The sequence below is a fragment of the Schistocerca nitens genome, chromosome 5 (genome assembly GCF_023898315.1).
Source record: "Schistocerca nitens isolate TAMUIC-IGC-003100 chromosome 5, iqSchNite1.1, whole genome shotgun sequence".
NCBI lineage: Eukaryota > Metazoa > Arthropoda > Insecta > Orthoptera > Acrididae > Schistocerca > Schistocerca nitens.
In genome coordinates this window covers 692,337,041-692,364,527 of record NC_064618.1, presented here as the reverse complement: position 1 = coordinate 692,364,527, position 27,487 = coordinate 692,337,041, and the positions used below count along the sequence as shown (strand labels likewise).

The 27,487-nt window shown below is 40.8% G+C and overlaps 1 protein-coding gene across 3 annotated transcripts in view; it reads right to left on the bottom strand.

Moving 5' to 3' along the window:
• LOC126259161 (uncharacterized) overlaps nt 1-27,487 on the bottom strand; it is a 659,794-nt gene that overhangs the window by 504,551 nt on the left and 127,756 nt on the right. For all 3 annotated transcript variants that reach the window (XM_049955714.1, XM_049955715.1, XM_049955716.1), the window contains exon 2: nt 14,689-14,749. In XM_049955714.1, coding sequence (XP_049811671.1) covers nt 14,689-14,695 — 7 coding nt within the window. In that variant the 5' untranslated portion in view covers nt 14,696-14,749. The remainder of the gene's footprint in view (nt 1-14,688; nt 14,750-27,487) is intronic.

The window sequence follows — 27,487 nt, the reverse complement described above, 5'->3', positions numbered from 1 at the left end:
TCACCAATAAAAAGAAGAAATTGACACAACTAATCGAAATATCCATACCCAATACAACAAATATACAAAAGAAAACAGGAGAAAAAATTGAAAAATACATCCAACTGGCTGAGGAAGTCAAAGACATGTGGCATCAGGATAAAGTTGACATCATACCAATTATAGTATCAACTACAGGAGTCATACCACACAATATCCACCAGTACATCAATGCAATACAGCTACATCCAAACACATATATACAACTACAGAAATCCGTAATTATTGATACATGTTCAATTACCCGAAAGTTCCTAAATGCAATATAACACATACCGTACAGTTAATAGGAAGTGACGCTTGATCAAGGTCCGCGTCAAATTCCATTCTCAACCAGACTTAACGTCTGAGAAAGTAAAGAAATAATAATAATAATAATCGACACCTCATGTTCTGTTATTACCAAGCAACAAACCTAGGAACCAACACAACTGGATACAGATCACAAGTATACACAACATTTATTACCAGATACCCAGAATTAAAATTTTTAACAGAACAACGACTAGCTGATCAGATCCGTGTAATAATCAAAAATAACAGGATACCCCAGTCAGAATTAGAAAACATCAAACAACAAGTACAACAAATACTGGAACAAAATAATGTGCAATCAGAAGAAGAAGAAAATACAGTAATGGACTCAAACATCCCAGAGCAAACAAATAAAGAACAACACGCACCAATTAAACAATCAGAGGAAAACGAAATCTTAAGACAGCCACCAGAACAAGCACAAATAGAACACGAAGTGACACACATGTTAGATACAGAAGAAAAGTTTCAGCTAACATATATAGAATACAAAGACACAAATACAGACATTAGACCATTCTTGCATAGACCACCAAATAACCCACAAGTCGAAACAACAACAACAACTATCAACACAATCATATACAACAAAATAAATGAAAATACAACTATGGAAGAGTTACAACTACTGGTTTATATAGGAGCACTCACTACACTAAATATGCACACTAGGCAGAGATCAGAACCAACCAACACACAGAAGAAACCCACAAAACCAGCATGGCAACACAGGCTACAGATCAGAATAGAAAGACTGAGAAAAGACATCGGACAGCTAACACAATTTATAAGAAATGAAATGTCAGACAAAAAACGAAAAAGGTTAGGTAAAATCTCACAACAAGAAGCGATAGAGCAATTAGATGAAAAGAAGCAGAAATTACAAGCATTGGCCAAACGACTTAGAAGATACAAAAAAAGTGAAAATAGAAGGAAACAAAACCAAACATTCAACACAAACCAAAATAAATTTTACCACACAATAGATAACATCCACATTAAAACAGACAATCCACCAAACATAACAGACATGGAACACTTCTGGAGCAACATATGGTCAAACCCGGTACAACATAACAGGCATGCACGGTGGATAAAAGCAGAAACAGACACATACAAGATGATACCACAAATGCCTGAAGTGATGATTTTGCAACATGAAGTCACCCGAGCAATTAATTCTACGCACAATTGGAAAGCCCCTGGAAAAGATAAAATAGCAAATTTCTGGCTAAAGAAGTTCACCTCAACACATTCACATCTAACTAAATTATTTAACAATTACACTGCAGACCCATACACATTTCCTGATACACTTACACATGGAATAACTTATCTGAAACCTAAAGATCAAGCAGATACAGCAAACCCAGCTAAATATCGCCCCATAACATGCCTACCAACAATATACAAAATATTAACTTCAGTCATTACACAGAAATTAATGACACATACAACACAGAACAAAATTATAGATGAAGAACAAAAAGACTGTTGCAAAGGAGCACGAGGATGTAAAGAGCAACTGATAATAGATGCAGAGGTGACATATCAAGCTAAAACTAAACAAAGGTCGCTACACTACGCATACATTGATTACCAAAAAGCTTTTGATAGTGTACCCCACTCATGGTTACTACAAATATTGGAAATATACAAAGTAGATCCTAAATTGATACAGTTCCTAAACATAGTAATGAAAAATTGGAAAACCACACTTAATATCCAAACAAATCCAAATAATATCACATCACAGCCAATACAGATTAAGCGTGGAATATACCAAGGAGACTCATTAAGTCCTTTCTGGTTCTGCCTTGCTTGGAACCCAGTATCCAACATGCTAAATAATACGAACTATGGATACAATATTGCTGGAACATACCAACACAAAATCACACATTTCCTATACATGGATGATCTAAAACTACTGGCAGCAACAAATCAACAACTCAACCAATTACTCAAGATAACAGAAGTATTCAGCAATGATATAAATATGGCTTTTGGAATAGACAAAAGTAAGAAAAATAGCATAGTCAAGGGAAAACACACTAAACAAGAAGATTACATATTGGATAACCACAGCGACTGCATAGAAGCGATGGAAAAAACAGATGCCTATAAATATCTAGGCTACAGACAAAAAATGGGAATAGATAATACAAATATTAAAGAAGAACTAAAAGAAAAATATAGACAAAGACTAACAAAAATACTGAAAACAGAATTGACAGCAAGAAACAAGACAAAAGCTATAAATACTTATGCTATACCAATATTGACCTACTCATTTGGAGTAGTGAAATGGAGTAACACAGACCTGGAAGCACTCAGTACACTTACATGATCACAATGCCACAAATATAGAATACATCACATACATTCAGCAACAGAAAGATTCACATTAAGCAGGAAGGAAGGAGGAAGGGGATTTATCGACAAAAATCTAAATTATGGACTGGTAGACAATTTAAGAAAATTATTTCTAGAATGAGCAGAAACTAGCAAAATACATAAAGCAATCACTCATATAAATACATCAGCTACACCACTGCAATTTCATAACCACTTCTACAACCCTTTAGATCACATAACATCAACAGGTACGAAGAAAGTAAATTGGAAAAAGAAAACACTACATGGCAAGCACCCGTATCATCTAACACAGCCACACATCGATCAAGACGCATCCAACACATGGCTAAGAAAAGGCAATATATACAGTGAGATGGAAGGATTCATGATTGCAATACAGGATCAAACAATAAACACTAGATATTACAGCAAGCATATTATTAAAGATCCCAATACCACAACAGATAAAAACAGTAGATCACATCACAAGTGGATGTACAATACTAGCAAATACAGAATACCCCAGAAGACATGACAATGTAGCAAAAATAATACATCAACAGCTTGCCTTACAACATAAACTTATAAAACTACACGTTCCCAAATACAAGTATGCACCACAAAATGTACTGGAGAATGATGAATACAAATTATACTGGAACAGAACCATTATAACAGATAAAACAACACCACATAACAAACCTGAAATCATACTCATCAATAAAAAGAAGAAATTAACACAACTAATCGAAATATCCATACCTAGTACAACAAATATACAGAAGAAAACAGGAGAAAAAATTGAAAAATACATCCAACTGGCTGAGGAAGTCAAAAACATGTGACATCAGGATAAAGTTGACATCATACCAATTATAGTATCAACTACAGGAGTCATACCACACAATATCCACCAGTACATCAACGCAATGCAGCTACATCCAAACGTATGTATACAACTACAGAAATCTGTAATTATTGATACTTGTTCAATTACCCGAAAGTTCCTAAATGCAATGTAACATATACCATACAGTTAAAAGGAAGTCACGCTTGATCAAGGTCCGCGTCACTTTCCATTTTTGACCAGACATAACGTCTGACAAGGGAACCTCCCCTTCGCACCCCCCTCAGATTTAGTTATAAGTTGACACAGTGGATAGGCCTTGAAAAACTGAACATAGATCAATCGAGAAAACAGGAAGAAGTTGTGTGGAACTATGAAAAAAATAAGCAAAAATATACAAACTGAGTAGTCCATGCGCAAGATAAGCAACATTCAAGGAGAATGTGAGCACAGGAGCGTCGTGGTCCCGTGGTTAGCGTGAGCAGCTGCGGAGCCAAAGGTTCTTGGTTCAAGTCTTCCCTTGAGTCAAAAATTTTCTTCTTTTTTTCGCAAAGTTAGGATCTGTCCGTTCGTTCATTGACGTCTCTGTTCACTGTAATAAGTTTAGTGTCTGTGTTTTGCGACCGCACCGCAAAACCGTGCGATTAGTAGACAAAAGGACGTGCCTCTCCAATGGGAACCGATAACATTAGATCGCAAGGTCATAGGTCAACCGATTCCTCCACAGGAAAACACTTCTGATATATTCTATACGACACTCGTGACGGCATGTGCGTCACATAATTGTCTGAAAATAAAAAATTAAAATATTCACTCAAAGAAAGACTTGAACCAAGGACCTTTCTTTCCGCAGTTGCTCACGCTAACCACGAGACCACGGCGCTCCTGACCTCTGGTTGTCCTTGATGTTATATATCTTGCACATGGACTACTCAGTTTGTATATTTTGCCTTTTTTTTCATAGTTCCACACAACTTCTTCCTGTTTTCTCGATTGATCTGTGTTCAGTTTTTCAAGGCCTATCCACTGTGCCAACTTATAACTAAATCTGAGGGGGGTGCGATGGGGAGGTTCCCTTGTGAGAAAAGAAAGAAAGAAAGAAAGAAAGAAAGAAAGAAAGAAAGAAATAATAATAATAATAATAATAATAATAATAATAATAATTAAATAATTTTCGTAACTTGTCTGAAAAAAGAAAGAACCGTTTTTGTGGCATTTTGTTTTGTACATAATAAAGTACAATTTAAAGCAAGAACGAAATAATGTTTAAGATTTCACTTCTTTGAGTTTCGCATTTTTGTGTGAATGCGAGTTTTTGTGCTTTTTTATTTTTGGGACGAATACGAGATCCCTAACATACGTATTAGTAAACGAATTAACTTCCGGGCTGAAAATTCAGACATGATTGCATAGCACCCACACGAAACTTACACTTACTCTACTCTTATTTCTTAAATGTTCAGCTAGCTTTTCCATGTATTTTTTTTTTCTGTTGACGCTTAAAACAAATTTAGCAGAGTTAATGTTGACACTGCACACGAAAGCCGATTACTGAACAGTCAACAACCAACTCCAAATACAACTGCCATTTGTGGAAATTATTAAATTGAAGTACCACTGTCTTCCAACATGGCCACCTGACTAGAAAACAAATGAAGCGCTGACAACCCCGTAAGAGCGAAAATGACACCGTCGTCGATCCCACATTTAAAACCAGTGAGACAGCTTTTCGTGAATGTTTCTATAAACAATGTGGACCTACAACACAGGCAAACCCGACTTACCATAAGATCAACAGATGTCACGACCGTGAATAAATGCTGTAGTCTCACAATCGACGATGATGTGCTTTATGGTCCTTAGAGCCTCAAATGGATTACTGTATGATAAAATCCAGAACTCCATATACTATATGTCATTCAGAATCCCACAAATTTTAATATATAGTGAATGAACTGACATATCTGAGGTGTGTGCTACCGTCTAGAGGGATTTATGTCAAGCAAACGGGGATATTAATCTACTCCAGTGTGCTATCACCTCATGGCAACGATGTAAACTTGTAGTTGAGTGGTAAGGGCTAGCTGTGCGCGCCGTGAACCGTGCGCATTGTTTATCAAATCCCTAGGCATTTGATATTACGTCACGCCAGTTGCGCATGCGTGAAAGCATCTTAAAATGTGCGCAACTGAAGGTGAGCTGACGACCCTGATGTCAAGTTTCACGGAGTCTAGAGGTGTAGCCATGTTTTAGTGCCGTGTGTTTCAGAATACCGCATCTACATAACGTTTAACAGCATTCAACGAAAAATCCGCATGCTCTTACACAACAGCCGCCACTGTTAACGGCCAATGTATTCCTGTGACGCGCTCAGTCCGGAACTGCGCGACTGCTACGGTCGCAGGTTCGAATCCTGCCTCGGGCATGGATGTGTGTGATGTCCTTAAGTTAGTTAGGTTTAAGTAGTTCTAAGTCTAGGGGACTAATGACCACAGATGTTAAGTCCCATAGTGCTCAGAGCCTTTTGAACCATTTTTTTATTCCTGTGACCTGCATTCATCACTTCTGTTCATCAAGTGACACTGACATAAGTGGGAAATGTTTTGACAGGAGGAATGAATGCAGGTCACATGAACAGATTAGGTGTTAAATATGCCATACTGTATGTTAATGGTTTCTCACTGTCCACAATGTCAAGTGTATTACGCATCATCGGCATGTAGTCATATCCTGTAATACAACAAGTGGTTTTGAAGATCAGCAATACATTTTTTCGACGATTACATGCACAGACAGTTCAACATACACTTGAGAATGGCTGAGGACCTGAAATCATGATTGTGTAAAAGAAATGAACAACTGACAGTCAATTTTTTTCAAAAATATTTTAACAGTAGGTTTTGCTTTCGTAGCAGCTCGCAAGAATTTTCTTTTTGGAAAGTACTGAATCGTGTCCGAAACTAAAAACAGATATGTGTAGCTACCACTTAAAATTATCACTAAATGCAAAGCTGTACAATGGTGAGATGACCTTGAGGTGCCTATTTTCGTGATGGCCGTTATAGCAATATTATGAAGTCCACCACGCATTGTACATTGGATTGCGGAGTACTGTTATGTAAATGAAGACCCAGCGAAAAGAGCCTATAGCTCACAATCGCTGACATCTTAACCTCGCAAAGGTGAATTCCGAGCAACTCCACACAAAGAAGACCGTACCTCATTACGATATCGTGTGTCACGTGAAGGAGGAACAGAGGAAGTTGCTCTCCGCACCACAGTTTTGGGAAATGGTGCCGATAGAAATGCATACACTGACGAAAGAGGGGGAGGTTGCGAACAGAGCCGCGGCTACACCGACTGGGGAGGAAAGTTCGGTGCGGCGGCCATTAGGGTGGCGGGCATTTCGGCACCTGGCAGAGCCGCGCGCCCTATGACCTTTCCGGCGGCAGGAAGGCGCAGAGCCGCGGAGGAAAGGAAATGGTCATTAGGGCGGCGGCGGCGGCGGCGACGGCGCTGATGTGCTAAATAAGCGCCGCGCAGAGTGACGACCCGACCCGCTGCCGGAAGGACGCGCCGCTAATGGAAGCGCGCCGCCCCTGAGAGTTCGGCAGCCCGCGGTCAGCAAGTGCCTCTCGTCCTCATTAAGACAGTTCCCGTGTGCGGAATCTGTCAAGCGTGAGCGTCTCCTCCATTATAAAACGAATCGGAAAAACTAAGTCCATATTTATACAGATGTTTGCGGGACCTCGGCTGTTCAATACAAAATGTCGAATCAGAACACCTTCAACCCTCTAAATGTCCAGTTGTTATTTTATTTGAGCAAGCAAATTTAGAGTTACATTACGCCATCTCCAGGCTCCCTAACGGGCTTTTAGCAAGAATTCCACCTCTGGTCCAGTCAAAATAGGGGCCAGTATTCAGTGAATGGTACCCGTAAATTTCTTCTTCACACAGCGATGCCTTTGGTCATCATTTGTCGTCGGCAAGTACCAAAAAACATACAAATCTGTTCCGATGGAATGTACGTACTGGAGGGAAGTCATGTGTAACACATATTTTAATAAGAGACCAACATCAATTATCTTCATGTGTGGGCCTCGTGAATTTATCGTGATGAAACGAATGAAGTAGTCCAGAAATTCACCGATAGGTTCTAGTAAGAGGGGAGGAGGCAAGGTCACCGACACGATAGTTTGGAGAGGGGTGCTAGACTTTGGGGTATGGCGTATTTTTAATATTTTGGAAGACGAATGACGACTTTTAAGTAGCCATAAAAAGTTCAGTTCGGACCCTGAGTCATCAGTCTTCTGACTGGTTAGATGCTGCGCCAACGATTTACTCTCCTGCCCCAACCTCATAATCTCAGAGTAGCACTTGCAACCTACGACCTCAATCATTTTCTGGATGAATTCCAATCTCTCTCTTCCTCTATAGTTTTTACCCTCTACAGCACCCTCTAGTGCCATGGAAGTTATTCCGCGATGTCTTAACAGATGACCTATCATCCTGTCCCTCCTTCTTGTCAATGTTTTCCGTGTATTCCTTCCCTCGCCGATCCTAGTCATCCCTGATCTTAACAGTACACCTAATTTTCAACATTGTTCTGTAGCACTACATCTCAAATGTTTCGATTCTCTTTTGTTCCCATTTTCCGTAAGTCCATGTTTCACTACCATAGAATGCTGTGTTCCAAATGTAAATTCTCAGAAATTTCTTTCTCAAATTGAGACCTATGTTTGATACTAGTGGACTTCTCTTGCCAGGCATGCCCTTTTTGCCAGTGCTAGTCTGCTTTTTGTGCCCTTTCTCCATCCGTCATGGTTACTTTGCTGCCTAGGTAGCGGAATTCCTTAACGTCACCCACTTCGTAATCACCAATTGCGATGTTAAGTTTATCGTTGTTGTCGTCTTCTCATTACTTTCCTTTTCCTTCGATTTACTTGCGTAATATTGACATTTTAATCATTTTTTGAAATAAACAAATCTGACTACACTAGTTTTTCCTTTACCTGAAAGCCCCGGGGTTTGTGCGCCATAGGAAAGGGGGGTTTAGACTATTCTTCATATTTGTCATCTCTGTACAGAGCAACTATAAATGATCCATTCGTTTTCAAAGTTCTGTATTTTCCAAAGTATTAAATGTACAAATATGATAGGTTCTTGAGTATGACCGTAAAGTAAGCGAATATTCATTGTGCCCAGCAGTTGGCGTTACAAGTGCAGTGCCTTGACAAAATGGCGACCTAGCAAGGAAAACGAGTTTTTGTGTGTCAGAATATGCGAGATGTTTATCCATTATAACAATGCAGCGGGTAGTCAGGAGGAACTACGGAAACGAACCGCCGCGTAAACAGAGCGTTGTGCATCGGTATCGACAATTTAGGGACAACTGGTTGTGTCTGTGGACAAGAAAGCACCGGCCGACCAAATGTGACGTATGCAACCTTGGAGAAGGTGAGGGGAAAATTTCGTAAGTAGTCCAAAAAAAAAAAAAAATCAAAGGTTCGTACCAGCCACGAACTTAGAGTACAGCAGCAACCTGTGTGGGAAATTTTACACTTCAAAAGTATATGGTCTGCAGCTCGTGCAACACTTAAAACGCGAAGTTATGGCCGGCGCCTGCAGTTTCCCATCGCATAGGAGGAAGCGTTTGAGGATGAACGTTTCGCCTCCAGCCGATATTCAGCGACAAAGAAACCTTCCGTTTATCTGGAAAGGTTAAACACCGCAATTTGGGAGCACTGAAAATCCTCCTGAAATTTAGGCGCATGAACGAGATTCGCCGCAGATAAATGTTTTCTGTGCAATGTCACAGACGAAACTTAACTGGCCCTTTATCTTCTGTGATAAGACTGTGAAGGGTACCTCAAAACCTTGGCGTGCTGCAGTTGCGGGCATTTCCAAAACTGACTGTTGATTCCGAGATTTTCATCTTTTAACAAGACGGGGCACACCCTCATTGGAGCATCGGTATTCGTCGCTACCTAAACAAATTTTCCGCATCTCTGGACTGGGCATAGTGGTGAAGAAGTGAATGTTTCCTTGGTCCCTAAGGTCTCCAGACGTAATGCCTTGTGACTTTTTGTTTTGGGGGTACATTCAATACCGGTTTACGTATCCCCGCCGCCAATAATAGAAGAACAGCTCAGAGGACGCATCAGTACTGCCGTGATGACTACTGAGAGGATGTTGCTTCGTAAGGTATCGAACGAGTCTTGTGCCATACCATTGCGCCACCTCACGCGATGGAAATCGCTTCTACTAGCCAAAACCTGTCAGTTTCTCTAGAGACACGCGCACGATTTGTAAACCCCAAGTGTCGTATTTTCTCGTATGGTCACCTGCTATTCCGGAAGATCACTTTGTAACCACCGTAACTCGACTTTTGTAATTTATTTACTTATTTATTCAGTTGTCTTTGTAATAAATTCTGAGAAAGACTTTCACCTCTTTTCATATATACGCACGCATGCAGCCGAGAAATACCGCACACATGGCTGCAGCAGTTAGGGGAGGGTCGCAAAATTTAGCAGTTTTTGCTGCAGCCATTCGCCTTCCAGAAAGACCTGCAGTTGACAAGGTGTGGGGATATACAGCGGAATGATTACATTTCAGGGAAAGAAAATAAACTCCGATTGACTGGTGTCCTACACAAACACTTTCACGAAATGTGCTGAAATACCACTTAAGTATTTAGTGTTTCGTATAATATGGCATACTGTGCGTGATGAGTAGCAGCTCGAAAGATCCCAGCCTGTTGGACTGGAGGAAGGTCGCAACAGAAATGCAACAAATACGAACATGAAGATCGGCGAATGATGTCTCTCGAGAGCTTAAGTGAGATTAATGAGAGCCTCTTCTCCCGTGCAACATCCGGGAACATTCATCAGACGCCTACACGTAGAGTAACTAAGGACCAGAAGAAAAATCAATAAATCACAGTTCCCCAAGAGGCTTATTAGTGGCCATTCTTCACATGCCGTAAAAACGGTGCTGGTGTATTATGGACCTTGTGACACAGACCATACCCTACAGTGAACGGAGCGATGTGTGACGTGCAGCGCACGCTGCCAGCTGCTCTGGAAAAGGAATGGGGATGAGATTTTTGGGAGGAATAATAATAATGTGTACAAAGAACGTCGCTTAGAATATCCAAGCCTGATGTTTTCTTTGTCCTGGTCGTCACTCTGAAAGCTCTTACCAAGTTGTATTAATGGAAGAAAAGATATTGTCAAGCAGGTTGGAAGCGTTACAGCAGTGTTCCGCAAGCTGGAAGGGGAGACGCTACGAGAAGGCTCCTATGCCACTGAAATTATTACGCTCATAATTCAAGAACGGACGCTTCTTGGTAAGTCGGAACACTTATATCTGTTGAATGACGATGACGACAAATGTAATTAAGGGAAGGGTGTCTAAAATACTCCTCCCCCGCATACCATCCATGAATCAGAAACGAAGTGGGCGGATTGGGTTGAAAACGATACTGGTATATTACGGACCTTATAGTACACGCCATGTGGTGTAGTGTAGAGAGCACAAATGGAGAAAGTGAAGTGAACGAAGCAGTGTGCGACACGCAGCGCACGAGGTCGGCTGCTTTGAGTCTGGGAGGGAAGGAAAGGGAGGCTTCCGCCAATTTCCGGCAGGAGGTTCGGCTGGTGCGCCGCTGAATGTCGGAGGTCAGCGGGCGGTGAGGTGCCGCCAAAGGTCGCACCTGCAAATAGCGCCGCTTATTTACATATAAGTTCTATTTTAGTGTAATTACATAAGCTCTCCTTTGGCGATGGTGTGCCAGCAACGAGCCAATACACATACGTTTGCAAGACACTGTCTGGAAGCCATCCGAAGTCCACGGGGGATACGGTTGCGAGTACAACAGGGAAAAACTAGTTTTGGTATGAAGCATTCTTGATAGATTGGAAGTCGAGTCCAAACTCTTTCCTTCGACACAGACGGCTCGCTCACAGCGTAGAATCACTCAAATAGATCATTATGAATAAGAATCTGCACCCCAATGCCGTGTAACTGGTTTCGAATGTGAAAAAAGTGAGTGTTAAAAATTGCTACAACATCGATAGAGAGCCCTACATTTATTCTTTCAGTTCCGTTAAAGCTCCGCTCCTTTCCTGACAAATTACTTATGAAATTTCACATCTGTCTCAGGAACCCGTTTCCTGGTAACATGCAGCCGCTTGCTCTTCATTTACGGAATTTTACGCAATCTAAGATGAACCACAACACTTTGAGCGGCATAAAAACAGCCGGACACAGAAATTATCGCCAATTTCCAGAACGCGGAGGAAGTACGAGAAAATTGACGTCCAAACGCCTGAAGGAGCGGCCTAATGCCTCATAATTTGCCTTTATGGTCCATCTGCAAATACGTGATGAAGACGAAACAATGGTCGCACCACATGACTCAAATATTGCTTCTTTACATTCACCCAATAACATTTCGCTAAACATCTTTTTTTTCTTCCGAAGACTGCAGTGTAAAATTCACAAATGTGTCTGTAATACAATCGTACCGACTTAGCAGTCTGGTTACAATCTAGCATCACGCATCTGAATTTGGTGACAGGTTCTTTTTTTAATACTCGACCTCAATACTGTGTGTCACACATCCCTCCTCACCATTCATCTGAGAAACGCCACGTGTCAATGCGTCACGTATGTCCCTGGTGGTAGGCATCCACGCAAACTTGAACGATGGGGTTTGGTATCTGCTGTACGGAAATGCTAAACATAAGTGCCAACCAAACAATCTCCGGTGTTGGGTGAAAGATAGAAATACAGAGCCATGGAAATGTAATGTGTTTTGCAGCTGTACTGAAACAGTGCAACGTACTTTTTTTTTCTTCTAGTCTATAGTTTCTGTCGGAGAAAAGGCAGGAGGATGCCTACGCTTTTGTATAAAAAATTATTGCTGTTACAAGCAGATCTCGATCTTCAGGAAATTTGAGACAATATTTTGATGCAGCTGTGCTTTGTACGAACTAATTAGGATGTATGTGGCAGTTTATCTCTCTTTACAAGAATGTTTGCCCAAAACCAGAACTATTCTTGCAAGAGAAATTGTTTTAACCCGTAGAATTAGCTACGTAGTATGCTGTTCTTTGTCTGAGATCGGTTTTCGTGGAGTGCTCCGTCTTCACGGTGCAGGTAGGTCTCCAGAGGGACAATCAATGAACATTCAGCCTCGAAGGAGGTCTCCAAATCGTAAAGTTCATATGAAGAAGAAATATGCGCTAAAGCACCTTAGGTGAATCGTCTTAGATTTGCAGCTGCATTTTTTTGTTTACTTCGAACCTGGAAGAACGTAAGCAGAGGATGGGGGAACTGAACACAGCAAGAATGACAGCAAGCCTTAACATCAGTTGCACAGAGATCATAATAATGTACAATCGGTATGCCAATAAAAATACAGTGGAGGTTAATGATGTAGCTACAGAAATAGTTGACAAATTTATATATTTAGGACAGTTGAATGTAATAAGCAGATGGGCAGAGAAATATAATAAACAAGAGAGTTAAAATGGCTTATTTCATTTGGAAACTGGGTGCTGTATTAGAAAGTAAATTCCCAATGTGCCTCAAGTGGCAAGCCTTGAACCAGTATATACTTCAATAAAACTGTGGCAAGAGCAACAGGATCGTTAAATGCACATTCAGTATGAAAACAGAAGGTTGCCGAAAAAGCAATGACAACGTACATGTAGGAAATAAAATATTGGGACAATGTTGTTTTGGTCTATCCTGCTACTTTATCCTATGCAAGCCTCATCATCTCTGAGTAACTACTGCAACCTACATTCTTCTGAATCTGCTGCCTGTATTCATCTCTTGGTCTCCCTCTGTGATTTTTATCCTTCACGCCTCCCTCCAATACTAAACTGCTGATCCCTTGATGCCTCAGAACGTGTCCTACCAATCGATCCCTTCTTCTAGTCAAGTTGTGCCACAAATTCCTCGTCTCCCAATTCTATTCAGTACCTCTTCATTAGTTACGTGATCTATCCATCTAATATTCAGCATTTTTCTGTAACGCCATATTTCAAAAGCTTCTATTCTCTTCTTGTCCTAACTGTTTATCGTCCATGTTTCACTTCCACACATGGCTACACTTCATATAAATACTTTCAGAAAAGACTTCCTAACATTTAAATCTATACTGGATATTAACAAATTTCTTTTCTTCAGAAACGCTTTCCTTGCCATTGCCAGTCTACATTTTATATCCTCTCTACTTCGACCATCATCAGTTACTTTGCTGCCCAAATAGGAACACTCATCTACTACTTTAAGTGTCATTTCCTAACCTAATTCCCTCAGCATCACCTGATTTAATTCGATTAATACGGCAAATAAATTCATAAGAGAAAAAATGAGTAAGTGCCACTGACTATTACGAAACTAAAATATCGATAGGGTGGTATAACAGAGAGACGAAATTCTGTGTTGAATTCCCCGTGAAAATAAAATATCTAGAGGACTAGATAATGGACGATAGAATACGGACATTAAGGAACAACAACGACAGACGTGGATATGGGAAGTTGAAGATCGTGATGTATGCTGAAGTTTGAAAAACGGCAATATTCAGCAGTAAAAATAAATATCGACGACGACGACGACGACGAAGAAGAAGAAGAAGAAGAACAGAAAAAGTTTTCGAAAACTCGAAGTTTACAATATAAATGTATTACTAAAAAATTTTTAAAAAATCTGTTGTTCGCCACACACAATGAAATTGGTATCGTACACCTGCTGGTGGCTCTTTTTCTCCTAACGCGAAGAATTAATGTTTCCACCCAAAACTGTGAAAGCGTTGGAGTATATAAAATGAGTATAATGGTGTCAAGCCAAGACACTTTCATATATATATAGAACAATTCTATCAGTTCTGAAGTTTTAATGACTATAAAATTACTACGTTCTTATCATCTGTTTTAAAAGTTGTAGATACTCAGTTTTTTCATACTAAACTTCATATGGAGCTTTCCTTACAAATTACAAAATTTTCAGAAATTTCAGAGCTGGTCCGAAGCACATTATTATTGTTTGTAGGGCACAAGCGTGTCATAAGATTCTGTTTGTACGCTATTTATAAATAATCGTTCACTTACCGACCATACGGATGAAGATGGCATTTTGGTCCGTTCGTTCTACGGAGATTCCTCCCCGTCTCTGAAACACAAGTAAGTTTAACATTAGTAGGACCTGTGGGCGTTAAATTAGGCAACTAATAACACTCCACAATATGCATGTACTTTAATTTCTGATGTGTTTGTCCGAAACCGATATTAAGCCCAAGTACAAAATACATCTAATGTAACGGTTGTCGTACACTTTACAAATCGTAATCGCAAAGTCAGGCAATACAAAATAGCTGGCTTGATGACCCATGGTTGGTGACGCGGTCGCGGTGTCTCTCTCTCTCTCTCTCTTTCTCTCTCTCTCTCTCTCTCTCTCTTTCAGCACTTTTCGCGACGGTGTACATTCTCCACACACTGCCACCAGTCGCCTGTGAATATTCGTAGTGTTTACACCATCCTTTCACAGAAAGCGCTTCGTACAGCGCTGTCCTTCATGATCGCACTTCAGGTTGTCCACTCATGTAATAAAAGCTGTTGAGAAATTGGGCTTTCTGCGCAGGGATTACGTAATAGTTCTAGTGATTGACCTGCCACCTAAGGTTAAACCATAGTTTTGCATGCGTGCAATTGTAATGTCGAGTCAAACGGCGCATAATGAATGATGGGAAACAAAGTGTGATCAATATGGGGCGCCCCTCGTAGATTTCGCCAAAAGATTAAAATAAAGTATAAGAATATACAGTGTGTATCAAAAAGAATAATCCGATTTAAAAAAAAATCATAACTTATTTGAGATATGTGCGTGAACTACATACTCCTGGATAGAGCAAACTCTCGAGTTTTAACACGGTTCCTGATATGTAGCAGCAGAGTGCGCCCACTTCAGTTCTAGTAAAAATAGTGTCGGGATAACAAAAAGCGTTTTGATTTCTGCGTTTTGTCCAATGCAGGTCAATAATAACTGTTCAGTGTGACTTTCGTATTAGGTATGGTGTGGATCCTCCTACAGCACAGAGCATTAGACGATGGCATGAACAATTCCGAGAAACAGATTGTTTGTGTAAAGGCAAATCGCCGAACCCTCCCAGAGTGTCTGACACAGATGTCGAACGCATCCGCCATAGTTTCACATGGAATTCACAGAAATCCGTCGCCGTGCAGTTAGACAGCGCAACATGCCCCCGATGTCCGTCTGGCTTGCGTTGTGTCGACGTTTACACATGAAATCATACAAAATTCAGCTACTGCAAGCTTTTCGTGAAGGTGACAAACAAAAACGTGAGGAGTTCTGTAATTTCGTTCTTGGTAAGGTGGAGAATGACAGTTTTCTTCCACGCTTAGTGTTTAGCGGCGAGGCAACATTCCATTTAAATGGAAAGGTGAACCGCCATAATGTGGGATACGGAACAACCACAGAAGTTGTGTAACATGAGAGGGACTATCCAAAATTTAATGTTTTTGTGCAGTTTCACGGGAAAAGGTGTATCGCCCATTTTTCTTTGCTGAGAACACTGTTACAGGAAGCACATATAACGATATGCTTGAGAACTTTCTTTTCAGACAGTTGGAGACTTATTCGAAGGACTTCATTTACCAACAGGGTGGGGCACCGCCACACTCCCATCTGGAAGCGCGGGAATTTTTAAATCAAAGGATTGCTGAACGATAGATCGGTCCCACTGGACCAAATGATTCAGCCTTACATTACTGGCCTCCAAGGTCACCGGACCTGACTGTACGTGATTATTTCTTGTGGGGGGGGGGGGGGGTTTATGAAACGACTCTGTTTATGTGCCTCCGTTACCAATAACAATGAGCTGTAACTCAAGACATGCTCACTGCAGCGTGGCAACAATCTGAATACCGCATTGGCATATGCCTTGTACCTAAACGTGGCAAGAAAAGGTATAAAAAAGTTTTGATTTTCCGGTTCATCAAAAAACAAAATTCATTGCATACATTTATTATTTTCAGAAATATAGACGTGCCAAATCGGATGATTCTTTTTGATACACACTGTATAGCGACTCGGGAGACTGAAGATGATTTTTAAAATGTCTGCTTTGTTACAAAGAATTGAATGAGAGATTGAAGTTCATAAAATAAGACAAGATGTTTAATCAATTGCTGCTGTTAGGTTTTAAGGAGAAAAAAAGGTAAAAATAAATAAATATGTCTGTGTATTACGTTCATTACCAGTCCTAAAAATGGTTCAAATGGCTCTGAGCACTATGCGACTTAACTTCTGAGGTCATCAGTCGCCTAGAACTTAAAACTAATTAAAACTAACTAACCTAAGGGCATCACACACATCCATGCCCGTGGCAGGATTCGAACCTACGACCGTAGCGGTCGCTCGGCTCCAGACTGTAGCGCCTAGAACCGCACGGCCACTCCGGCCGGCACCAGTCCTAAGCCTGGATAAAATGTGAAGGGATGTTGTTAGAAAACGGTCGGCAGAGCCTCCCTCCTGATGCTACTTCTTTTGAAGGTCGGAAAACACGCTATTGAAACATTTGCGGTCGGAAGCACCACGGTGGTGTCACGGGTCATAAAGCGCACGGTCGGAAGGCCCACGATACTGAGTAGCCCAACTGAGGCTCATAGGAGCGGCCGTGGCGGCCCATCAGCGGCGTAACGCGAGTCGGGTGTTTACCAGACTCCAGTGCGCTGCCATTACTGTAACTGGTAGGCCCCTTGCGGATCGGAATGCGACACCATCGGGCGTTCCACCGCCTGTGCCTGCTGTCAACATTGCCACGACCAGTGTCTCTTTCTTGCAATTTTAGCAGGGCGCACATTGCGCATCGCTGAACTTCCATCCCAGGTTCTCCTGAGAGAACAGATTTACAGAAAAAAATCTACCGTAAAGGAGGCAAGAAATCACAGAGGAAAGGTGTTGTCATCGTGCAGCTGTTGGCGTCATCTGTTTGCTACGGAAGGGCTTCGAGTTTTGATTGTGTTCGAAATGTTTCAGGCTGGTGAATCTGACTGGAATCGCATTTTCTGGGTGGACAAGCCACCTGTACGCCCGATTTGACAATGTTATTCTACTTTGGCCCAAGACAACGGTGAACTTGGATTGACACGCTGTCTTCAACTCCAATAACAGGTTAGCTAATCAAGTGAAACAGCTACACACAGCATGAAGACTTCGTATCATACGCAAGAAGAAATGTAATTAGTGATGAAAACGTACGTAATGAGTTAAATGCAGTATGATTTTAACTGAATGACAGATGAAATAATACTCAGGAATGGATTATGATCCCCAAGGAGAGAGACCTAGGTAGACGAAGGAAGCCATGGTCATAAACTTTTGTAGCGACGGAAAAGGCAAATTCCTGATCTTGTGATGTAACAAGAAGACGAGCTATAAATATTTTACACACTTCTTGTTGTGGGATGAAACGGCTAATCTCTCCACTACAGCAAATAAAATGACAGCGGTTTCTCTGACGACATACCACTGTACACGCTATCATCAGAAACGAAAATGTTTGAGTACAATAGTGCTGACATTTTATACGTCTTGTTAAACACACTATCGCGTACTGGAAATGGTGACCTGTCAACGTCTTCACTCACAAGACGTGCATTTCACATGAATGTGAATGTCGATCTACATTAACGCAAAACCTTGTATGTTATCCCCAAATTAATTTCAGCGATAATTTCACCATCAGCGGGCATTCTGAAAGCTAATTAATTGCAGAAGACAATGCAAAAAAGTTTGGATAATTTTAAATGTTATTGTGATTAGTTGCATGCTTATCGGTTATAATATCACACTTTTACCCCTTTCTTTCACTTACATGTCAGCGTCGTTACAACGTTCGTTTGTTTATGCAGTAGGTTACTTCCAATATCGGCACCTATTCTTACTTCGGTTTGCTACTGAGATTAAGAAACTTTCTTATTACGAGACCGCGGATTTATGGCAGTGATTGTATGTTTAGGAGAACCTCAATGGAGCGAGAGATGTATTACTCCGTGGCTACTCTTGAAAAATCATTACGGGGATAGGCGCAGCTAACCAGTACACTCCAACTGTCTGTCAGTCTCTAGCGATTACCTATTAGGAAGAAACACTGATTTGTTACGTTTGGGCCATACTACAGGCTTGAAGATGTATTGACTCCATTTGTTTGATGTGTTTACGTCTAATCAGACGAGTTTTTGTTCTTGCGAACTTCAGAAATCAAGTTTTCGACTGACAGCCACATTCGCGGATTTAAGTTCTTGACTGACACTTTCTTATTTCAATGAATGTGACAGTGAAACGGTGTGCCTAGTGACATTCGCAGATGGAATCTTTAGACCACACTTTGCTATCCGCAGGTTCTTGGCCGGTGAGTTGTCAGTTGAAGACTGGACATCAATAATGGGCTAAGTGCCAAAATTAAAAATACTGAATTAGATCCAAAAAGCTAACCAAAGTGCCACCGCCAAAAAACCTCGAAAGCGGTCCATGATGGAGGTGCATATAAGGCTCGGCAGACTGCATGAGGGATGTGGCAGCACGCTGGTAACGATGAAGTCGAGTAAGTGTCAACAAGCTTTAACTGTTCATAGTGAATGTTGTTTATGAGGACAACGACAACACCAACATTGTGAATTCTAGCTTTATTATTCTGATTAAAATATTTTAATTGTCGCTTCAGTTTTCTGTTTTACATTTTGGCAGTACACTGAAAGAATAATTTAATTGAAGAGTGATGCGAGCAAAAGATGCAGAATCAGTTAGTAATGAAAGGACACTACGTAGAACTGAAAGCGAATCATAAAAACATGTTGCTGAAAGGAAAAAATAAGCATAAAGAATAGGTTTGGACAATGTAATTATTTCTAAAGACCAAGTGTGTACAAAATATTTATGTTTGATATTCAACCTAGTATTTCACAGATAGGTACAATTTTTACAAAGGAATGACTTACTAGTTCGTTTCTTAGCCTATATGATGACAGAACCCACGTATAATTCTGTTTTAGATGAGATGTACGTGTAAACACCGGTGTGACTGCGTCCCACTTAACAAGACAGTTCTTTTCCACGGCTTCTATGCCATCAAAGACAGTTTTTACTGGTCTATTACTCTTGTACAAAGAAGGCAAAGTGATGAGTATGACGAAGCAAAGGACTGCAGACGGCAAGCTATTGTTTGTTTATCGTTGACAGGTGGAAAGTGTGACGTTGTGCTGATCTTTAGGAACACCTAACACTTTCTCCATGTTTTATCAATAACCAAATGCAGAATCGAATAGCTAGTGTCTGGGGGGAAACGGTGAAGTACTGTTCAAAGAAAAGCAGAGTTGTAAGGCTTTAGTAGTAAGTTCAGAGAAGAAGGTGTGCGCCTTGTTTTCGAGCATGTTAACTCTTTCCCAAGTTCAGACTGTAATTATGGGGGAAGAAAAAGTAAAAGAGTATTTCAGCCAAGATTTGAATATTAGCAGGTTGTATCGCGCCTTTAAAGAGAGACATCCACGTTCCAAGATTACGAGTAAGTTTCATTATTGCACCTTTACAAAACTTTTCCCGTACATTTCATTCCATCCACCACACACTCATACCTGCTCCAAATTGGTCTTACTGTCGGCAGAAATGTTAGCAAAACCTGGTGATGTAACAGCAAAACATAATTCAGAATAGTCAAAAAACGAAGGTAACTAATGAAATACGATAATTATCTCAGCTCCCTACTAGTGAGGAAACTGTGTGTTCGGTAGATCTTGGCCAAGTTTTATTTCTGACGGCTCTAATCCCATTAGATGTTTTATTCACGTCAACGTCTCGTGATACCATCCGCTTATCCATATTGGTGACAACAACAGGCGGATCAATTTTTCGTAGCAAGAGGGTACGCATGCTCGACATGGTAATGAAGTAGCTTCGTGCCTCCTTTAAAAAACGTCGTAGTCATGAATGTACTGACCACAATAAGAATAAAATTGTAGTATTTCTTTGGATTTATTTGAAAATTACAGACAAGTATGAAGATATAAATCATGAATGTTTGATCTCTGATCATTCATTTTTGTCGTGTGACGAAGATTTTGCCCGGAGAGAGAAACAAGTGTTGAAAATTGTGAAGTGCCCAATGGCCTCCTTAAAGAGTATGAATAATGCAACACCGAACAAGCTCATTGTAGTTACCATGCTTCAACTTGAGTACTTCTTACAAGCAGCCGATTATTATATCAATACAAAGAAACTAGAAATTTCAAAATGCAGTTGTATTACACCTGAAATAGCTACACACAGAGTCGTCAAGACAAGAACAACGTTTAATGAACTTAAAATGCATGGAGCAGCCGCATAGTTCTCATGAAAGAGGTTACCTCTGATTTACCATCATAACAACGTAAAAATAACTTCTCATCAGAGAAGAAGAGGGGTCTGATATAGTTACTGTCATATTTAAAGAGAGATAATAGAGCAGCCTTCGAACAATTAATCGATTAAAATTGCTTTCTCTTCTTTAATCATTAAAATGAGGGTCGAAAATAATGAATTTCATGATAATGCACTTGAGCTAATTTGTCATTAAAAGATACCATAAAGAGCTTGAGATATCTTTCATTGGCACTTACCTCGTTTTTGTCGCTGTAAGTATGGTACTTACAGGTTCAACATTTTTCCGTGTAAAACACTACTTTTCATTCCTAAGAGGAAGGAAATTAAAAAAATTGTAGCTATAATACGAATTTTACGCTCGGTGAATTTCTATCAAAAAGTTGATCGCAAAACAAAAAGAACTGAATAACTCATGATCAAGTTTTTGGCACTTAGCACATTACTGATGTTCAGTCTTTAGTTGTGACTGGCTGCGAGGACAGGGTGCGCACCAGACTTGCGTCTGGAATTCCGTGTTCTGCCGGCTCTGTTCTGTCGCTCTGCCCATCGCACAGTTATTTACACCAACTGCAGTGGTCCGCACCCGCGCTCTCAATGCTTCTACTGCCAACAAAGCCGTCGCCACCCCCCCCCCCCTCCCCCCACTCACCCCGTATCAGTTTTACCGGCCCTGCGACACAGTGAAACAGTGAATACTTTTCACTGTGGACTTTTGTATATACAGCCTCCATTCAGGTGAAACTTATACCATGTTTTTTTTTATTTTTTAATTTTTTAATGGATGCTGCAAGGAGTTGCCACTGATTTATGCTCCCGGGTGTGGCTCCGAACTGCTACTTTCTGGTGCACAGCTAACAGAAAGCTGGAGATAACTGGCGTTAAAACACCGCATTGAAACACGTTAGTCATTGGGTACGTGGTTTGTAGCAAACTGCAGCGTTTCATCTATTAAATTATTTATACGCACGTATTTCAGACGCAAAGCTGCTGATTCATCACTGACAGTTCGAACAGCTAATGAATCTGTAAAATTACAGGGATAATGAATCACTTTGTAAACTCACGCTGTAACATAAAGTTGATTTCTGCGAACCGAGGAATAATTAAAAACGGTACTCGATGCAGTACTGGAAATAGACGAATGTCGAAAAAATGGAGAGGGATCTCAAATCTCTCATTTTCGACGTACTGCAGGAAGCAACTTGGGGCCATGTGATTTGTTGCATACTTGGTCCTAGCTCCGCAGGAACACACAGAAATGTATATGGACAAAATTAAAAGACTTGGCGCTGTGCTAAGGAATCAGATGGATCTCCCTATCTATCTTAGTGATTTTACAAGCACGTTGTAAAGGCACAGAACGTTATTAAAGAATGACAATAATAAGTGAAGATCCTGTAGCACTTACCAGCATATAAAATACGGATACAGGACGCTTTATTCGTCGCTTGGTGATACCTATATCCATACTAATAATAAAACCGTACAACTGTAGTGTCTGTCTGTCCGGACACGCTAATCCCTGAAAGTACTACACGATTTTTCATGCAGTTTTTGCATGTAACTTGAGCATAGCTTGCGACAACATGTAAGTTTTATTTCATCAAAATTGAATCACGAGAAAAAAAGAGACATAATTATTGTAATTTGAATTTTTATGATCTGCTCAGCTTAGTAGTTCGGGTGTTTAATTTACAAGGGAAACTCCCCATCGCACCCCCCTCAGATTTAGTGGTGAGATGGCCCATTGGTAGCTCGTCAAAAACTGAACACAGATCAAGAATGTAAACAGGAAGAAGGTAGTCTGAACTGTAAAGAAAAAGCAAAATAGAAACAGTGAACGGTCCAAGAACAAGATTGCAATAAAGAGCCGCCTGAAACAGCAACGGCGTCATGGTTAAGTGGTGTCTGACTGCCAAGCAGACGAGCCATGTTCAAACCTCCCTCGTGCCAATTATTTTTTCTCTGCTGTTCGCTGTATGCAAATGTGTGTCTGTGTCGTGTTGTAGCGTCCGCTTGCAACAGCGAGGTGTAACATACGGACCTATAATCATAGTTGATTCTGCACATCTACTCTATTAGCAGCCGAAAGAAAGTGGCTTTCGAATGGGAACCGCAAACGTTTGGTGACAAAGCGACCAGTCAGCCGAATCCTCCACTGGAAAACTCGTCTGGTGTGTCATACACGGCAACAGTGACAGTAAGTGTCTCATACGACGGGAACTCTCATCGACCTACCTAATTTGTACGCCTGGTAACTGAATAAAACATGCCTCCTTGCCCGATTTAGGTTTTCGTCTGAATGTGAATGAGATCACTCCCAAGGATACGATGAAAACATACTATGGGTCAAATGGCTCTCAGCACTATGGGACTTAACATCTAAGGTCATCAGTCCCCTAGAACTAGTTAAACCTAACTAACCTAAGGACATCACACACATCCATGTCCGAGGCAGAATTCGAACCGGCTACCGCAGACCGTAGACTGAAGCGCCTAGAACCGCTCGGCCACTTCGGCCGGCAAAACAATAGTTTGTCAAATAATCTGCAACAAATGAACGCAACAGTTTCAAAATCACACAATTTCTCTGTGCTCTGTCAAAACATAAGTTTAAACGTTTTTGAAGTTGCGTTCTGTTTTGAATTCCTTTCTTGTAACATAGTTCACACCCTCTTATTCGTTGTTTTCATTTCTGTGAGACGTGTATGTGGTATCTCGTCTGTTCTCACTACTTATCGCACTTACTTGCGACGATAACGTATTCTTACCACATGACTCACATTCTACAACCAGTGTATAGTATGACAACCGCCAAGCCTACACAAAGAGAACAAATATTTCAGTCACCTGACGGCCAGTTCATAATGTGAAGAAAAAAAAAAAAAGAAAGACAAGAGGAAGTTTCGAACGCCGCTCGTTCGGTTTGCAGTCAAACATCGTAACCACTTACCCACGACATCACATCAGTTCAATTTCTCTTGGTACTGCTGTTGTTAACATTGGACTTAACTATTTTTATTTCGCTCTTTTTTTTTTTTACAGTTCAGCACACCTTCTTCCTATTATCAAGCTTGATCTGTGTTCAGTTTTTCTCGAGCTGTCCACTGGGCCGTCTTACCACTAAATCTGACAAGGGAACCTCCCCATCGCACCCCCTTCAGATTTAGTTATAAGTTGGCACAGTGGATAGGCCTCGAAAAACTGAACACAGATCAATCGAGAAAACAGGAAGAAGTTGTGTGGAACTATGAAAAAAAATAAGCAAAATATACAAACTGAGTAGTCCATGCGCAAGATATGCAACATCAAGTGAAATGTGAGCGCAGGAGCGCCGTGGTCCCGTGGTTAGCGTGAGCAGCTGTGGAACGAGAGGTCCTAGGTTCAATTCTCACTCGAGCGAAAAGTTTACTTTCTTTATTTTCGCAAAGTTATGATCTGTCCGTTCGTTGATTGACGTCTCTGTTCACTGTAATAAGTTTAGTGTCTGTGTTTTGCGACCGCACCACAAAACCGTGCGATTTTTATTGAACTCGCGAGCTGTATTTGCTGGATTCATATTGCCCACGGAATACATCTCACGCATTTAATGCACTCTCGTCCAAAGCAGCGAACAGTCAACTGCCAGCCAGGGAGCCTCGTTAGCGGGAATACTCTCTCTTCCGTGCGCTGTAGTCGACTGACGTCGTGCGTTTCGATGTTTGTTTAGGTGTAGCGTCCCCATACTACGGCGCACTTACCTCGCATCGGACGGACAGATAATAATTGTCTGAAAATAAAAAATTAAACTTTTCACTCGAGGGAAGACTTGAACCAAGGACCTCTCGTTCCGCAGTTAGTCACGCTAACCACGGGACCACAGCGTTCCTGAGCTCATTTTGCCCTTGATGTTGCATATCTTACGCATGGACTACTCAGTTTGTATATTTTGCTTATTTTTTCATAGTTGCACACAACTTCTTCCTGTTTTATCGATTGATCTGTGTTCAGTTTTTCAAGGCCTCTGTGTCAACTTATAACTAAATCTGAGGGGGGTGCGATGGGGAGGTTCCCCTGTTAGTGACGGCTTACTACCCAAATAACCAATAGATGGTCAGATATTTTTGTTTTGTTTTTACCTTAGTGAATAAAGTATCTTCCACAGTTTACGTCAGGAGTGATAAATATAAGCGCCGTAGTCTTATCTATACGAATACAAAGCAACTTTGAATTTACTTCGTTAGAATATTCGGATCTAAAGACTGCGATGAACTTAACGATCAATGGGTTATTTTATTTTCTTAATGTAAAATTGTTGTTACATTTTAACATTTAGAGGAACTTTTAGTACAAAATATTTACAGTTTACAATAGTCGGACATAATAATTGCAACACCACAAGATGGTTATTAACGGAATTGCTTTGCTTATTTCGACAGGTATTATTTATATTTGACTACTTGGCTTGGAAAACCTGATTTATCGACAAAGCTATTTTATAAGGGATTCATTTTTAGAGAATGATGTACGGAACCCTAAAAAAAGCGACCGTATGCAAGGGTCCTTGTTTAACTTCCGCTGCGTAGCACGGGCATATGGGTGGTTTCCACAAATTTTGCTAGTTGTGTGCTGCTCCTTTAGAGCAGTGACGTCACATTAGACAGCAAAGGCAAAACAAATGCAACGAAGACATTACTCTTCACTCTTTGCGGTAAGAAAGGCAAAAGAAATGTTGGCACAAATTCTTGCTGCAATATTCTGACTAAGCAATGCAGAAAAACCTAAGAAAAATGAAGCAGAAGGGATCACCTCATGATTGAAGAAAACATAAATTCCACCAAGGCAGCATCAGATGTTCTATCACGAGATCGCGGGGAGAATGATGAAAGTTTTCTGTAGACTATGGGGACATGAGATTAACACCCGAGTAAAAGAACACTCATTGTCGGTACTGTGCAACACTATGGAAGCCGAAGCTTTTTTGACTGTCTCCTTACTCACGAGGGCTAGTCGAAATGTCCCCGGTCAGCCTTTCACTGCATTCGTAAAAGAACGCTCGTATTTTTCGCCAGTGCCCTTTACGTCAATGCACGTTATTCGGATGAGTGGTCAGCGCGGCTGAAAGCCATGACAAGGGCCCAGGTTCGATCCCCGAACGGGTCGGAGATTTCCTCCGTTCGGCGACTGGGTATTATGTTATCATCTTTTCATCATCATCGACACGCAAGTCGACGAATTGGCGTCAAATAATGAGAGTTGCACCAGGCGGCCGAACTCTCTAACATCTACATCATTACTCCGCAATTCACAATTAAGCGCCTGGCAGAGGGGACTCCCGACCAAAATAGACTATACGCACAGATCAGACTGCTGTGTGTGAAGTACGGTTCTTGTGACAGCCTTCAATGGCTGCCATAAAGTCTTCACGGGGCACAATATAGAATTTACGACGCCCCTTTCTTCTGATGTGACCACGGCATCTGCTATTTCACCCAGTTTCTCCAAGTGAACCATCTTTAAGAAACGTACGGAGCGACACGACTTTGTTAAAACCCATGTCAGTAAAACTATTCAGCACATTGGTACTTTAGTTATTTACAGCGCAATTGTACCGAAATAACAAAATGTCATTAGTATCAACACCATCTCTGGGCCAGGCAAAGAGTTTTTCTCTGTCGTAGAACAGCGTAAACAAATTTCGAGCGTTTTGGGTTATCATTTGGAGAAACAACAACAGTGTAACGTAACGATTTTCGGACGCCGGGTATTACAATTCAGAGAACGCCGATCTGTAGCAGTTAGATTTGAAATAGGCGAAATCCTTCAGAAAGGGGTCGTTGGCTATCTAAGTGCTACCTCTACCTTTTTTTATTATTATTCCTTTATTTTGGATTTGTGTTACAACGACCACACAGCCAACAGCGCTTATAAAGTGCCAAAGAAACATAAAACGCAAAAAAGCGAGATAGCACAAAATTACGAAGTTAGCAAACAAACACACTCTTAAAATAAAATAAAAGCGCAATTAGGCAAATATCAGACAGCCGGCGGAAGTAATGACAAAGACACTGGAGCGGAATTACAAACAGTACTAAATAGCAACATTATGACAAACTTGCATATGCTCTTATAGTAAAAGACAAAACATGAAAGGGCAAACATCGTACAAAATACAAAAGGAACAACAACAGCTGAAGAACACAATTTCAAATAACATCCTATAAAGTACGAGAAATGTGGCACACAGACAAACGTACTTAAAGTAAAAGAAAAACCCAAAATAACAAAAACAATATAACCAACGGTATATACAATAGTACTAGTCCTACTACGCCTTGAAAAAACTCAGTTAGTCAATTGTCTGCCACGCTACGCTACACTACACTACACTACACTGGTGTGCGGCACGTCGGGGGCAGCGAGAACACGTCAACATCGCGCGACGCGCAACTGAACACGCTGGCAGGACTGCCGGAACAAGTTTTTCCGGACCGC